General features: G+C 35.8%; 1 protein-coding gene across 2 annotated transcripts in view; it reads left to right on the forward strand.

Annotated features, from left to right (window-relative positions):
* Positions 1 to 16,398, forward strand: part of LOC136838630 (uncharacterized) — a 76,847-nt gene that overhangs the window by 34,842 nt on the left and 25,607 nt on the right. For both annotated transcript variants that reach the window (XR_010853056.1, XM_067103919.1), the window contains 7 exons: positions 4,279 to 4,523; positions 4,810 to 5,490; positions 5,606 to 5,763; positions 9,382 to 9,420; positions 11,551 to 11,759; positions 12,218 to 12,377; positions 12,831 to 13,016. Coding sequence is in view for 1 of the 2 variants with exons in the window: in XM_067103919.1 (XP_066960020.1) it covers positions 4,478 to 4,523; positions 4,810 to 5,490; positions 5,606 to 5,763; positions 9,382 to 9,420; positions 11,551 to 11,759; positions 12,218 to 12,377; positions 12,831 to 13,016 (1,479 nt within the window). In the remaining variant the exon portion in view is untranslated. The remainder of the gene's footprint in view (positions 1 to 4,278; positions 4,524 to 4,809; positions 5,491 to 5,605; positions 5,764 to 9,381; positions 9,421 to 11,550; positions 11,760 to 12,217; positions 12,378 to 12,830; positions 13,017 to 16,398) is intronic.

Raw genomic sequence — 16,398 nt, forward strand, 5'->3', positions numbered from 1 at the left:
AACTTTTTGCTTCTAGGACAAAATGTCAACTCCCCGTAGATATGATCTTTAAAGGACTGTGGCCTGCATGCTATAGGCATGGCCTGGGCTAGATATGAGTTTTATTGTTTGACAAAGAAGTTATTATAGACACAGTGTGTTCATAAAATGTGTTATTCCATAGAAAATTACCAGCACTAGTTAATCAAGCTTATAATGGATTTAAGTAATATTTTAAACTGTGGCTTCTGGTAATTACTGTCATTAACAACCGACTCTGCCTAGTTGCTAAAAATTGTCTGCGTTAGTAACAATTTATACTTTCCTGTCTGTTTCCTAGAGCGGTCCAGATCCAAATAATCTGATTAATTTTACCAAAGGTTTCTCTAAAATTGTCAAAGGATTGTAAGTTTATCGTTTTAAGCATGTTTAACAGTTACCCATTCAATCGCATTAATATCTTTGTGAAATTTGTTCCCCAAAGAATTTGAATTTTCTTTCTCGTGGAACTGTTCCTGCTTTGCATTTCCTTTATTTTACCGTTATATCTTTAGGGAAACTTCACGTATGTATCAGATTGCCTCATGAAACCAATGACTTTTTCCAGTCTTGCATTTTCCGTATGTTTCAGAGTTACATTAATTCTATCCAGTTTCATAAGAAATTGATTATCATGTAAAATCACAAAATTTATTTTATGATTGATAGAATGCGTATTCATTCCCAGAGGTTCTCCTTTTATTTTTTTTTTTATCTTTCCTAGATAGTGGCCCCCTCGGGTTTTAACCCAGTATGTGTCCACCTTTGCGGCGTGATTAGTACAAGCCCGTTGGGGATGACCGTAAAAACATAAACAAAAGACTGTAAATATCATAAAGATAATGACCCCCAAGAAATATTAGTCCTAGATAACGACCCCCGAACTTTGTTGAGAGTCACTATCTAGGAAAGATCTTTTTTTTTTTTTTTTGGTGTACGTGTCTGTGAGTGCGTGGTTACTCATCCTTGGCTCTTAGGTAATGCCTTCAATACTCGCGCAAATTTCTTAGCATTAGGCAACGTCTTTGGGATGGCAATCGGCTGGGTACCTTGTTAGTCTGTAGTGCGATAGAATCGAAATCGCCTATTCTTAAAATGCCCGAGTGGCCTTTGTTATTCTTCAACTAGACTTCGATTAGCGATAACTTGAATTTAGGCAACAAAAACATTGCGCGAATTGATTGTCACCTCAATACGTTGCAGCTTAATGACGTTTGTTTTTTAAAATTATCTTGGGAAGTTCTACTTAGAGCAGTATCAATAGTAATTTTATTGTTCAGTACCGTCAAGTTACTTTATTAGTTAAATGCTTCATTTTGATATGTAACAATAATTTGTTAGTAATTATTTTAACGATTATTAGTTCTCCAATTAATTTTTCTTGCTTGTGGCCTATTGATAAACAGGATGGAATTTTGTTTTTATATGAAAAGGAACTGAATTTCCGGGTGCATATCCTTCAGCCACAAAGGATTCCATTGATACAGGTGCCTCCTTAAAGCAACTTGCGTGCAGTATTTCAAGTGCATGAAAGCACTCGTTCTCAATGAGAGAGAGAGAGAGAGAGAGAGAGAGAGAGAGAGAGAGAGAGAGAGAGAGAGAGAGATATTTGATCTAATATTAGTAAAACTAAACAGTTGGATTATTTTTCTCAAACGGTTATAATGATTAGCCCATTAGATGTTGTGCGAGGGCAGTGAGTTAGAGACTAGAAGTCATTTTGGAAAAACAGAAATTTTGTTCCCTTCCAAGAACAATATTTTGTCCGGAATTGAATTTTATTGATCGAGTACGTAGGTAATAGCTCCTGTTTCAATACTCATTGACTACCATCTTACCTGTTTCAATACCCATTGACTACCATCTTACCTGTTGCAATACTCATTTATTGCCATCTTACCTGTTTCAATACCCATTGACTACCATCTTACCTGTTTCAATACTCATTGACTACCATCTTACCTGTTTCAATACTCATTGACTACCATCTTACCTGTTTCAATACTCATTGACTACCATCTTACCTGTTTCAATACTCATTGACTACCATCTGTTTAACTGTTTCACCATGTTTCAATACTCATTGACTACCATCTTACTGTTTCAATACCACTACCATCTTACCTGTTTCAAACAATTGACTACCATCTTACCTGTTTCAATACTCATTGACTACCATCTTACCTGACTCATTGACTACCATCTTACCTTTTCAATCTTGTTACCATCACCTTACTCATTGACCCATTTGCTGTCACCATCTTTGTTTTCAGTGCTGAATGACCAGTCTAGGTCTTTCAGAGTCCGTTTCAGTGCTGAATGACCTTGGCCTTGGCCATAAAAAAATTCTGTTCTTACCAAACTACCACATACTGGGATGGTATGTTTGTCTGTTAGTTTTTTAGTATGTTGTAGAATTACGCCGTAATTCATGTGGGAATTTTCAACGAAAATTTATCAAAGATTTTCTTCTCAACTAAGTGATGGAATTTGGGAGTCCGTCGACGAAAGAGGACTTTTTTGGGGGGGAAGTGGGGTCAGTGGTTGTGATGGAATACTTAGGCGGTCACTGTAAAAGTTATCCATACCAAGCCTCATATACCCTAACAACAGCCTACTACACTTACAGGCTGCCGTTTAGGCAAGGGCCTGTGCTGGAAAAATCTAAATTCAAACCAACCAGCAATCATCCCTCAGAGCCCTTATGCTCATATATGAATCAATTTTTCCGCAACTCACGTTGTTGCCAACCAGTTCGTTGAGTAGTCTACCTGGGTCATATTCAAGTTCATGGTGATTTTACATACAGAAATCTGTGGTACGAATTAGGGAAGATATTTAGCTTTTTTTGCGTTTTCACGAACTACTTCATTTTCGATAAATGTTCCTTTCTTGTTTTGAAACCTGATGGCTTTTGCCTAGATAACAGAAACTGTGACTTCTGGTAAATTTGCAATACATCTTGCATCTTAGGAGGCAGAAAGCTGAAAATCGTAAGAGATGACATCGAAAAACGTAGAGTTTGCTGCAGAATCGAAAGTATATTAATAAAATTTCGAGAATGAGTAACAGAGTATCAAGGATGCTCTGATAAAAATTCAGACTATGTTGAAACTACCAAACTATTAAGTGAAGGAATTTTATAACAGCCTTGCCCAAGGTCAGACCAGACTGACGAAAACTTACCGGTCATTGAACGTTGAGTCGATACCATGGACTTCAACCTAAAATGTGACGTAATTTTAATCAGCTCTTGCAAAACATTGGGTGAAACGATTTCACATGAGCTTAAGACTGACAAAGGAGTCTTTTAGATCAACATTCATGAAAAAACGATTTTAAGTAGCAGAAATAAAGCTCATGTTAGAATAATTCAAAGTCCTCCGTTGAAAAATCTTTTATTAAATCGTAAATTTGTTGACGTCAATCATTGTGATATTGTCTTTGTTACGTTTCCATTTATTTATATTGAAAGTATTATTATTATTATTATTATTATTATTATTATTATTATTATTATTATTATTATTATTATTATTATTATTATTATTATTACTGAAGGTGAATTGTTGTTATTATTATTTAGAATTATTTGAAATGTTGGGTAAAAATGTAGACTGATTCATTCTTTTGGCATAGGGAACGCTGAGCTAAGTTTTAGAGAAACAAAATTTCAAGAAGTTGTGGTGAAATACCTGGATGCCTGAAACTGAATTTAAAGTCCAAGTGAGATCAAACTTACAGTGCACAATGATGATACGCAAATTTAGATTGGTTACACAGAGAACGAATTAGATTTTGCATAACATTGTTGTAAAGCATTAGATTGACTTTTTACCCGTGGTACTCTAAGTAACATTATAACGGCCAGAATCTGTTCGTAACCACAACTTTGTTCTTTATGAACTGTATATCGGAAAATGTTAAGGCGTACCTTTAAGAGTAGTTTTGCACGTGTTTTTTTTTATATCTTTTCTCCCTGTAATCGTTCAAGTGTCAGTGGAAAGCAGGACTGGAGCAGTCTTATTTCACGAGACTTCATTTTAATTGTTTCCAGCGGGTCATCGTCCAAGGCCAAGTTATTAGGGCCATCCGGAAATAATTTTTTCTGCAACTTTTGCTTTTCGTATATCATTTGAAATTTCTGCTTTATTATTGCGTTATTCTGCAATTTCCTTTCATATGTTTTAATGGTTCGATATTCTTGTATAGTTCTTGTAGCTTATTAATGTCTTTTTATCCAGACAATCCCCCTTTCAGCGGCTGAAGGAGACAGAAAGCAGAGTGAAGTGTCGCACAGATCGGAAACTAAAGGATAATACATTGGACATGAAAATAAAGGAATGACGTAAAAGAAGGCCGATAAATGACTGACCTAGCATGAGCAAAGAGAGATAAGGCCAGGCATCTTTAATTTCCACGAGGGCATCCCACAGAGGCGTTTTACTGCTATAAAAACATGGCCTACGTGCAGCTGAGATTATTCTCCGTGTTCTTCATTCTGAGTATGTTGAGAATATTATCTGCTTCTCTTAGTCCTTGATATAGAGAGATAAATAAGTTTATTGCCAGTTTCTTGCAGATTTTTCCGAAGTGGAAATTGCCCCTAATGGAATTAATGAACTGGTAACGCATATCGATTTTTTTTACATTCTAAAGCCTGTCCTAAAATGTTACACGTATAAAGGTAAAACCAAATTCAACAATGACCTCATTCCCGAATAAACGAAAACTACTAAAATATCACAATTTGTTCTTTAATAATCACTTAACTTCTGTCTTTTATCACAGGTATCAATCTATGCCTGGAATTGAATAATGAGAATTCAACAAAACTGGACAAAGCCAGCGATGCCTCTCGTGTTGTCGCTACGTTCCATCCCCGAGGTCGAAATCCCACAAAGAAAGGAGAGAATAAACAAACGAATCGTGAATCGCGACGAGCTTTCGTCTCATGGTCACGCCATCTAAGGGAAAATAGCGATTACTTGGATGCAGTTTATGCGAAGCGTTTTGACAACCCAATGACCTTGGGGTTAACAGAGAGAGAAATGGATTCAAATGAGCTGCCTCAACTTTGTGGTCAACATCTAAATGGATCTGCTGGTGATTCTCATGCTGAAAAACTAGTAGAGGAAAGAAGGAATAGGCCGACAAGAGCAGTAGAATTATTGAACTCTGAGAGAAGAAACGAGGTCGAGGAATCAATTGGTCAGGCGAGTGGTGAATTTGGAATCCCTAGTGGAAAGAATGACCGAGGAATTAGTGATAGTTCTCTAAACTTTCCTTATTCTGAAAGGTTAACAAAAACTGGAGGATTTGAAATCAGATCTCATGTAAGTCGCCAAATGAAGAAGAATCCGTCATGCACAGACACCAGTGGGCTAGACCTCGATCTGGCACAAGCTGTGGCTGATGTCATTCGAACGATCACTGTGTCACATCTTTATCTTGTGTCCCAGTCAGAAACCAGTAAGCTCATTATTTATCAGAAACAAGTACGCTATCCTCTGAAACATTGTAAATTAAATGCCTCAACATTCTTTACTGGTAAAAAGGTAGTTGACTGAAATGTTAATCTTTACAGGTGATTGTTTACTGGAAAAGCTGTGGCTGCAGAGCACGGCGACGGAGGTCTTGGGCGTCAGTCAATGGTGGTCAAGGGTGTCCAGACTCACTTACAGAAGTTACTCGCAACACGTGTTATTGGGGTCTGTTGAGTGGATTACTGCAGTGATGGATAAGGTATGAAGCATATAGGGATAGACAGAATCATCGCTCAACTTTATAAATATGGCTGAGTCCCTTTTTTCATTTCATTCTGGGCTGAGCCAGGTAAGGATACTGAGTTGTCCATGGCTCTGGTATGCTTATAAAGAAGCATAATCATATTGATTACTATTCCAGCAGACCTTTGTGTCCATTTTTTTACTTTTCTCCCCAACTCGTTCTGAGCCAGTTTTAGCTTTTGTTACGTAGTTGATGTAGAGCAGGACAAAATCTGTAACGTGAAGAGATAGCCTTACTTGATTTTGTCGCTGATGAGACAATTTCCATTCAGATTCATTGCAAATTACTCTAATTCTCTTCAGCCTGCTACCAATTTGTATCTGTTAGTGTTAACAGCACAATATCTGCTCCTTTTCATATTTCATCTAGTTTCTTCAAGGGATTTCTTCTCGCTCTCTCTCACTTACTTTGCTACTTTGCCTTCTCAACCACATTCCATTCTTCAGATTGTTCATTCTTCCTGTCACCCGATTTCAAGAGCACATCTGACTGGAAAGCTTCAAGAGTTAACCAACGGCAAAGCTTCTAAGACAAATTTCTCTTTATTATTTCCATTCCAATTTTCCATTAGATGTTAATGAAATCAATTGCGGTTCTGAAAATATATTCATCGTTTGTTGACCAGGTCACTGTTCGGGTAGCTCAGTTATCTAAAGAAAATGGGTAACTTATTTCCGTTTTCCATCATCGTGGCAATCTAAAATTCGTAATGATCATGATACCCCACACCTGTGTGGAACACTGTACATTATTCGTGGATTCTTTATTTTGATTCTATTCCTGACAAGATTGAAAGTGAAGGAAATTCTTTCGCACAAGTGTTATTTCTTCCTGTTTCTTTGTCGCTTGAAGGGAGAGTTGTTCCTGCTCTCATAGGACTAAGAACGAATGAAAGGTAAGTTATCTGGCGACAAAACTGCAGTGGTCACTGACGGCGATCAGGGTAACATATGCTACTGAGGTTTGACCAGAGATCCCGAAGTATTCAGTCCACTGATTCGCTTATTCTTTTTTGTCGTCATGTTGAATTAGTGAAAGTTTCGTTTTGTCTGATTCCTCAACCTTTTTTTTTAATTGAGTGTTTATTGTTTTCGTGTTTGGTTAAATCATGTTCCCCGGTCACTTTTCCTGTGTTCTCATGCCAAGACCATTCAAAGACACTTAACCAGTTCTGCGGCCCTTCTCATACGTTGAGAGAGAGAGAGAGAGAGAGAGAGAGAGAGAGAGAGAGAGAGAGAGAGAGAGAGAGAGAGAGAGAGTCAGTCTTGATTTTTACGTTATAGTTACCTTTTAAAGCTAGCAAAATGTGACGAGTGAAAAATACGCCCACCAGAAATGTTTGATGTTGATACAAATAGTGTAAGGGGTCCCTAACATTGTTTTTTTTTTCTTAATAGGGAAGGCATGACGAAAACGTTTTTCCCGATAGGATTCCAACCCGAGTTTTGAAGAGTCGAAATCACACTTATAAATTATGCCTTCAAAAGGCTAGTCATTCATTTCCTGTTCGGGATTAAAGATTTTCATATCATTAAAAAAAAAAAAAATAAATAAAATCTTTTTTAGAGGTGAAGTGACCTCACTGAATTACCGTAGTATCAAGCGAACTATATTCTATGGTAACATAAGAATACAGTAACTGCCACTTGGATGCTGGATTTGACTGTAGCGTCTTTCAGCATGAAGACTGTAACCACTATTTTATCGCTCTGATCGTGATTGTATGAAGTAGATAACATATCTCTGATAAGAAAAGTCACATATTTTATATGCTTAATTTGCTTGTGGTAAGAATAATAGATAAGCATTAGGCTTCTTCTCGACTTCTTGCTTGCTAGAGTTTGAAGGGTGTTTGAGATTTTAATGTTATCCTATTTGAGTATATTTTTTAATGTAAACTTTACCTGGTCTGAATTTTAATGTTTTCACCATTAGCTCTCTCTCTCTCTCTCTCTCTCTCTCTCTCTCTCTCTCTCTCTCTCTCTCTCTCTCTCTCTCTCTCTCTAGATATGTATGTTTATATATGTGCATATATATACACGTATATACACACAATATTCTTGTACATATTTTTATATGAATATTTATCACATCACCGTGGCATTTTATACGTACCAACATTTAGCTACAAATTTCATTCAGTATCCAATTCGCTCTACCTCGGAAATTCTACCGAAGGGGATTCATAATTGAAACGTGGTAGTCACCTGCTGGACTCGATTCACCGACGGCAGCAGTCAGCGAATTCGGTAACAAACTCTCTCCCAAACAGGCTGTCAAGAGAGGTATGTGAAGTGAAGCCGACGCCAGGTACAAATACCTGCACTCGACGGTGATATGTACTGCGGAGTCGGCTTCAACTAACTGCTTTCTTTACAGCCTGATTGGTAGAGAGCTCATAGGTGAATTCAGAGTATATGTGTATATATATATATAATATATATATATCGGTATATATATATATATATATATATATTATATATATATATATATATATTATATATTATATATATTATATATTATATATATTATATATATATATTATATATATATATATATATATATATATATATATATATATATATATATATATATATATATATATATATATATATATATATATATATATATATATATATATATATACATACACACACACTTACCGTATTCATTTACAATTCCCATTCTGTTATTTTGTTTTTATTTGATGTGTCTTACTGTTAATGTTTGTTTAGTGTCTTATGTGGAGTAATGCTGTTTATCAGTTACTTTTGTTTTTCATCTTTTAGAACTTTATTGACTTTTATTTTCCACTTATTCAGTTATATTTGTTTAAGGTTCATAAGGTGGATGGGTCTTCAAGTCCACACCAGGCCTTTTTTACTGCGTAATACCTTACACACTTAAGTGCCACCCTCAGGCAAGGGGCCGTGTTGGCGTGAAAACAGCCAACGATGGAGGATAATTTTTCGTCTGTTTCAGTTTTAAATAGTATTTTTGAAGACTCTGAAGAGACGAAAGGACGAAACCTTTCAACTTGTAGCCGTAGTTGTCGTGACGGCAGTAATTATCAAGATAATTATTTCATTAATATTGGCGACACATGTGGAATTTCGGTGCTTCTGAGGATAATGGTTCTCCCTCATTCCAACAATTGATTTCGCTGCCGAATAAGCCTCGAGTATCTTGGGTTATGTTAGTGTTGTATAAGGGGATCATTTTGGACATTCTCATGGCCAAATTTAAAATTCACATTCACTTCAGATTTATTCTCTGAATTATATTTAATTGGTTGGGAAGAACAATCTCTGGTTCTCTCTCTCTCTCTCTCTGTAAGTAATTTCACTCTCTGTCTTTATTACTTTCTCCTACGGTTCATATTAATAATAATAATAATAATAATAATAATAATAATAATAATAATAATAATAATAATAATTAATAATAATTATTATTATTATTATTATTATTATTATTATTATTATTATTATTATTAAGCCGTAGTATATAAAATTATATTTTTTATTATGACATAAAAATCATAATAGATTGTACATTTCCTTCACTTTCCAGATAAGATTGTTTTATGATAACTCTTCAGTCAACGCAATGGTAAGTATAGGAATTCTATTTTTGTACTTGTGATATCTCACATTCAACTAGTTGCCACATTTGAGAGAGAATAAGATATATTACTTTAGATCACTGAAAGATTTAAATTATATGTGTAGTTACATAAGATACTTATTTCAGTTCATAGTCGTGATGTAAAAATGAAATGAAATGATCACTGTACTACAGGTTGAATTAAACTAATGGATATTCTAGGCATTTGGTTATATAAATATCTAGATTAAACTTGGAACTCAGGTGATAGCTATATCAAAATGATAGCTACATTATATACTGAACTGATAGCATGTTGAAATTGAAAAAAAATTGATGACCATACTATGGCCATATGAGAGACTGAATTAGAATGGTATTCATAATCATGCTATGTATCCAGTGTATAGTCATATTCTGGCGATTGAAAAAAATAGATATCCATATATGGAAATGAGGCAACTGATATCCACTTTCAATGATGGATTAAACTGTTAGCAATATTAGACATGGCTCTTGACATACAGCAACAATTAGAGAATGAATCAGAACGATATTGGACACTGCAGTAAACAGATTACTATGCAACTAACTGAAGTGAAATGAGAGTTACATTAGGTAAGTAATGAAACTATTTTCTGCATTAGAAATAATAGAAGTAGCATATCTGGTTCCCCCGTAGAGGGTGTAGTGCTGTCAGTGCACCTCACGCAGTGCACTGTAGGCATTATTTAAGGTTCTTTGCAGGGTCCCTTCCGCCCCTAGTTGCATCAACGTTCATTCCTTTTATTGTGCCTCCGTTCATATTCTCTTTCTTCCATCTTGCTATACACCCTCTCCTAATAATTGCTTCCTAGTGCAACTGCGAGGTTTTCCTCCTGTTACACCTTTCAAACCTTTCTACTCTCAGTTTCTCTTTTAGCGCTGAATGACCACATAGGTCCCAGCGCTAGGCTTTGGGCCTAAATTCGATATTCCAATAGATTCCTTTACCATATGTTTGTGGATGAGATTTCCTGATTATAGTGCATTAATAGCGATTGGTATGATATAAATGGGCTAATTGGAATATCATAACGCAGGCTTTGTGCCGAGTGGAAGGTGGATGATACAAGTGCAGAAGACGATATATATATATATATATATAAATATATATATATATATATATATATATATATATATATATATATATATATATATATATATATATATATATGTACATGTGTCTTTGTGAGTGTGGGTGGATATGTGTATGTGCGTGTGTTCCTGGCAACGTTACTGTACTGTTCCAGACTGCATATTCCTTTAGCTATTTCCACACTGTTCTGAAGGACAAAACGAAATTCAACCTGTAGCCAAAGACCCGTCATATTTCCGTTCAGGCATTTGATCGATAGGCAGTTGACATGGGACGAGAGCAATGATGAAATAAACAAGATCTTTAAACAGAGTAATGACCGCAGACGCAAACGAATATATTCTTCTTCTCCATCTTTTTCCCCACTTATCATATCTTGTTTTCCAACCGTCTGTATGTTCGTTTGTACCGTCACTGTAGCTCATAATATTTATACCACTATGTATCAGTTCAGTGGAAGATGGCTTGGAAAACTAAAGGCGAAACTTGGCAGGTTTCCATTTTCCATTTTTTCCATATGGTACTTTTGTTATATATATATATATATATATATATATATATATATATATATATATATATATATATATATATATATATAAAGGCAATTATTTTATTTATACATTCATCACGTTCCGTAATGAATCAGTTATACACACACATACATTATATATATATATATATATATATATATATATATAATAGGCAATTGCCTTTATTTATACATTATATACGTTCCATATATTTATATATGAATCAGTTATACACATATACACACACACACACACATATACATATATATATATATATATATATATATATATATATATATATATATATATATATATATATATATATATATTAGAAGCTTTCTGGCTGTGTTTTTCTGTACTTTATGAATAATAATAATAATAATAATAATAATAATAATAATAATAATAATAATAATAATAATAATTTATTAATAATAATAATAGTTTCTGATAACGATGCCTCCCCAGCACACCAAATGGATTTGGGTGGTGTTCGACCTAAACTCAAGTGATCCAGTTTCGCCCCCTAGACCACCTTCGTCAGTAGAGCCAACGTCTGTCGTGAAGAAGGTCTCCAAGACCCTAAAGGAAGGAATGAGAGGTGTTTTGGTGTTCAGGGAACGTAAGATAAACTCGGCTTATTCTTCAGAAAAGTCTCAGGAATTCGGAGAGAACGGGTTAGTACCCCAAGTCTACTTCTTAAAGGACAACGTACCTATTTAGCCTGTCTATATGTTTCTGCTGACGTGTGTCTTTGCGCTTCGATTAATTTCTTTACTGGACTTTCATATATCAAGTCACTTTTCTTAGTTTACTTAAGATGTATATTTTATAACTATACAAAAATACTGTAGGTAGGAAGACATGTATACTCATGCATACATAAAAAAATGCTGGAATATGTCATTATAGTATAAGAATAGAATGGTCTTAATAGCCAAAAAGTAGAACATAGAAAATAATATAATACATATCATGGGATTAACGAGCTGCTGATGAAGTTATAGTTATGAAGTTTAGGAAGATGCCTTTCACGAGTTTCATTTTTAATTGAAGTGTTAGAGGATGCACGAGCTTTCTTGTTATGAAGAAAGTTTAAAGTGTTAATCAATTGCTACCGTAATTAATCCGACAGTCAAATCAAAGTTGCAGCAGTAGTGACCTCTGGTGACGGTTCCTGGAATCTCGCTGTAGCTAGTATCTGGAGTGCTGGGACCCTTAAAAAATTCAGTCCCCTCTGGCCGAAACCAGCTTTCAACTTCCAGAACCGGACGATCAGAGTGAGCTGTATCAACGTAAGTGTTTTCAGTTGTAGACCTTCATGGTATTTCATCAGTACTGCAGAAATCTTCTAGGCCAGTGGTTCTCAACCTTTTTTGACCCATGCACCCTTTCACCATGTGTCAGAATGTCATCCCCTCCCTTCCCATTTCCAAAATCGTCTGCTTCAAAAGGTGCATTCCAAATAATATGCAACAAAATACTAACACAAGCACACAATCTAGCGGAGAGAAAGCCCAGCGGAACCGCTCAGTAGTGCGGACCGATGCACACTGCGTTTTGTGTGGTTCTAGAGCCAGATTGAGCTTGCCATTCTGTGGTCACAATCCCCCCTCTGAAACTCTAGAATTTCCCCGTGGGTGGTATTCCCCCTGTTGAGAGCCACTGTTCTAGACAATCTGGGATATAATTATAGTACCTCTCTTCTCTATTCCAGCCTTTGTCTTATTTACTGATTTCCCCACCAGAAACCAATGGTGTTCGAGTACCAGGAAGGCCATGGTCTGGAGGCAGCCACTGGTTACCTAAGTGACGTCATGAGGATTGCCCAAGTGAGGTTGAACTTCACGGATGTTCTCCTGCCCACAGTGGGCTTTGGAACCCCGGAGCCCAATGGGTCTTGGAATGGCATGATTGGAGCTGTAAACCGGAAGGTAAGAATGTCTGCTTAAACATTTGAAAGGATAACTTGAATCAGCTGGAGCTTTGGCAAAAATGTTGTTGAGAACTGCATTCTAGGAACTTCCACAGATAGTACACATACGAATAATAGGAAGTCATAAGGTTTGACAGGCTCTGATACCAACATTTTCAAAAAAAAAAAAAAAAATCAGAAAGCCGCTGATTGAATGTTCGGCTGGTTTTTGGTGAAAATGGTGTTTAGGATGGATCTTTCACGATGCTTAAACATTATTTTTTCCATAGTATGATCATTCGCTCTCTCAGAAAGCATACTGCTTTACTGCTTATTTCATCTAGGATATTTTGTATAACGATTTCATCACTAGTTTTTCACTGCACAGAGCACAGGTCAGGTTAGTCGGGCTTAATCTCTCTCTCTCTCTCTCTCTCTCTCTCTCTCTCTCTCTCTCTCTCTCTCTCTCTATATATATATATATATATATATATATATATATATATATATATATATATATGTATTATATGCGTGTGTTTATATATAAATATACATAAAAACAGAGAGAGAGAGAGAGAGAGAGAGAGAGAGAGAGAGAGAGAGAGAGGGAGAAAGCTGACTGTGCAACATTGGAGGGGTTTGAGTAGCGGGCTAGATTGTTCCCTAATTTTTCATAAATAATTAAATGGAATATTTTTTGGAGTTATTCTTCTATTCGTGTAAACCTGCAGATGAACTGGGTCGCGTGGAAACGTAAAGAAAACGAAATAAATTTATTGCTTCATAGATGCAAAAAATATGCTTTCTGTATTACGTCTTTATTTCGTCCTTGAAATATACAGAATTCAATTATAATTATTATAAACTCTGACAAACGAGTCACACACCTTACGCTTACGAAACATAGACAGCATCGTCTGCAGTCCAGAAAAGTGTGAACAAAGTTAAAGTTATGTAGGTCACAAATATTATTATTCAGAAGATGAAACTTATTCCAACGGAACAAGCCCACAGGGACCATTGACTTGAAATTCAAGCAAAGGGAAGTACAGAAAGAAGAGAAAGCATGTATTACAAAAAAAAAGTTAGATAAAAATGTATCAAAATGCAAGAAGACTAAGTATTAGGGTAGTAATGCATTGCATCTTCGTTTAAATTTCTGAATGCTCAAAACGGTACTCAGCATTATTACGTACAGCATTGTAAGATTTTTTGTTTTTGTTTTCATTGACTGTCATAAGTTACCTGCATTGTTTAAACTTCAGAAAATCAAGTTTGCTCAAACTTTCACACCCACAAAAACTCTGTAGGGTTGGAAATGTAGAGGAAACTGAAAATTGTAAGAAGTTAAAATATTTGCTTTTCATTTAATAACAAAAGACACTACTTCATCTACGGATCTGCGCTGTTTGTTTGGTGGTTACAGCGCCTTTGTCTCACCTCTCACCCTCACTCTCGTCATAATCTTGCCCAGTGATCAGTGGCTCTGGCCTTTCTTTCATATTGGGTGTGATGCAATTGTAATATCTAGATTTCTATCATGACCCAAGAACGTGAAGGTCCGAGTACTGTACAAGAATACGTTTTTAGTTGATATTCTGGGCAATTTGATACCTAAAGTAGTCGAGAGTTTTATAAGAATAATTATTTTCTATTTTTTCGTGCATTTTTTGCCAGTTTTCAAAGCAAGAACAGGCATACTCCTTTTTACCTGATCGTTATAAAGCTTTCAGTGTAATTTCTATTCGTAACGAGGTACTTTCACTGAAAAAATGAGCGTGTTACCTATCAAAGTTTCGAAGTACTTATAAAGAGTGCTATTTTTTCTTGCTTTTCAATCTCACTTTTTCAGTAAATAAAAATAAAATAATTTCCCAGAGATAAAAAGAGGGTGAAATCAAACGAACTTTTAGGTTATTTCACAGATGCTGAATTTGAAAAATAGGCAAGGAAAGCATTTTTGAGTTGTAACTTTTTTATAAATTGAAAAATGAATAGATTGAGGTCATTTCAGTCTTGCGTAAATTGCACGAGGTCAGATTATTGGGTTTCTTTGCCTATAAATTAAACATTGGTGAAGTAATATCATGTAAAAATTCGAAGCAATCCTTTTGACCATAAGTTCAGAGCATGATTTTGTTACAGTGGAGCCTTAATGCCGTTAGTGCTCCCCTTAGAACAGCTACCAAGAAAAGATTAAACTGTTAGATTATCAACGTTTTGAGGATTGACGGGCTCAGCTTGCCCACAAGTATGGCATCAACGATTCGCCTGGAAGGCAATATACACACTCATGGAAGAAAAGGTCAGGCCTTGCTGCAGCCGCACCGGAAACAGCTACTTTTCTGTGGGTGCAGGATTTCTATGCAGGTACTGTACAAAGGGCACCCAAATAGACTAGAATACAATTTGAGAAAAGACCAAGCTCTTATATAAACACATCAGGCAAGCGGAAGGCGAAGGGTCTAGGTGTACAGGCTTAAATACCAGCAACGGGTGGTTTGATAATATCACGAGGTTGGGACGACAAAATGTCAAGATACAATTAAGAAACTCTTAAAGAGAGTGAATTTTTACCAGAGCAGGTATTCAGTGCCAGTGAAACCTCTCTGTTTTGAAACAAAAAATGCCTCAGAGGACATTTATGAGCAAAGGAGAGTCGAGCACCGGGTTTTAAGGTTGGAAAAGAGATTAACCCTGCTTCTTAATGATTAGGGCTGCCATGATAAAACTACTAACCCACGACCCTTGAATGGAAAAGATAATTTCCAACAGTCGAGCTTTTTGTTGCATAAAGGGTAGGCATGGACATCAGAACACTTTTTATATAGTGGTTTCATCAGTGCTTTGCCCCAGAAGTCAGAAAATGTGTTACTAGAAAGAGATCGTTTCTTAAGGTCTTCCTGGTATTGAACTATGCCCAAGCTACCTAGACTCCAGAGTTCAACAATGAAGGCGTCAAAGTCTTCTACTCAGCACCACAACAAAACGTCTCTCCAGGACTATTTTTATGATATCGATCTGCAAATGATACGTTCCTTGAAAGTGAAGGAAATGGCAGTAGAAGAAATTGTACCATGTAAGTCAATTTATAGAGAGAGAGAAAAAAAAAACAGAATACCCTTATCTGTGTGATTGTGTTGTGTCATCAATTTCATCACTACCATCATCATTCAATATTGCTTTAGTATTTCTGTGAAAGGTTTTGGCTAATATGAGTGGATATTATCTATCCTTACTTATACATTAGGAGAGTGGTATTTTTAAGAATAAAGTTTTGATTAAACTGGTGTCGTTTTTATAAATGTGCAATATGTATACTTGGTTCGGTAGTGTAAATTAATTACTTACTCTCTCTCTCTCTCTCTCTCTCTCTCTCTCTCTCTCTCTCTCTCTCTCTC

Source organism: Macrobrachium rosenbergii, chromosome 5 (genome assembly GCF_040412425.1).
Source record: "Macrobrachium rosenbergii isolate ZJJX-2024 chromosome 5, ASM4041242v1, whole genome shotgun sequence".
NCBI classification, from domain to species: Eukaryota; Metazoa; Arthropoda; class Malacostraca; order Decapoda; family Palaemonidae; genus Macrobrachium; species Macrobrachium rosenbergii.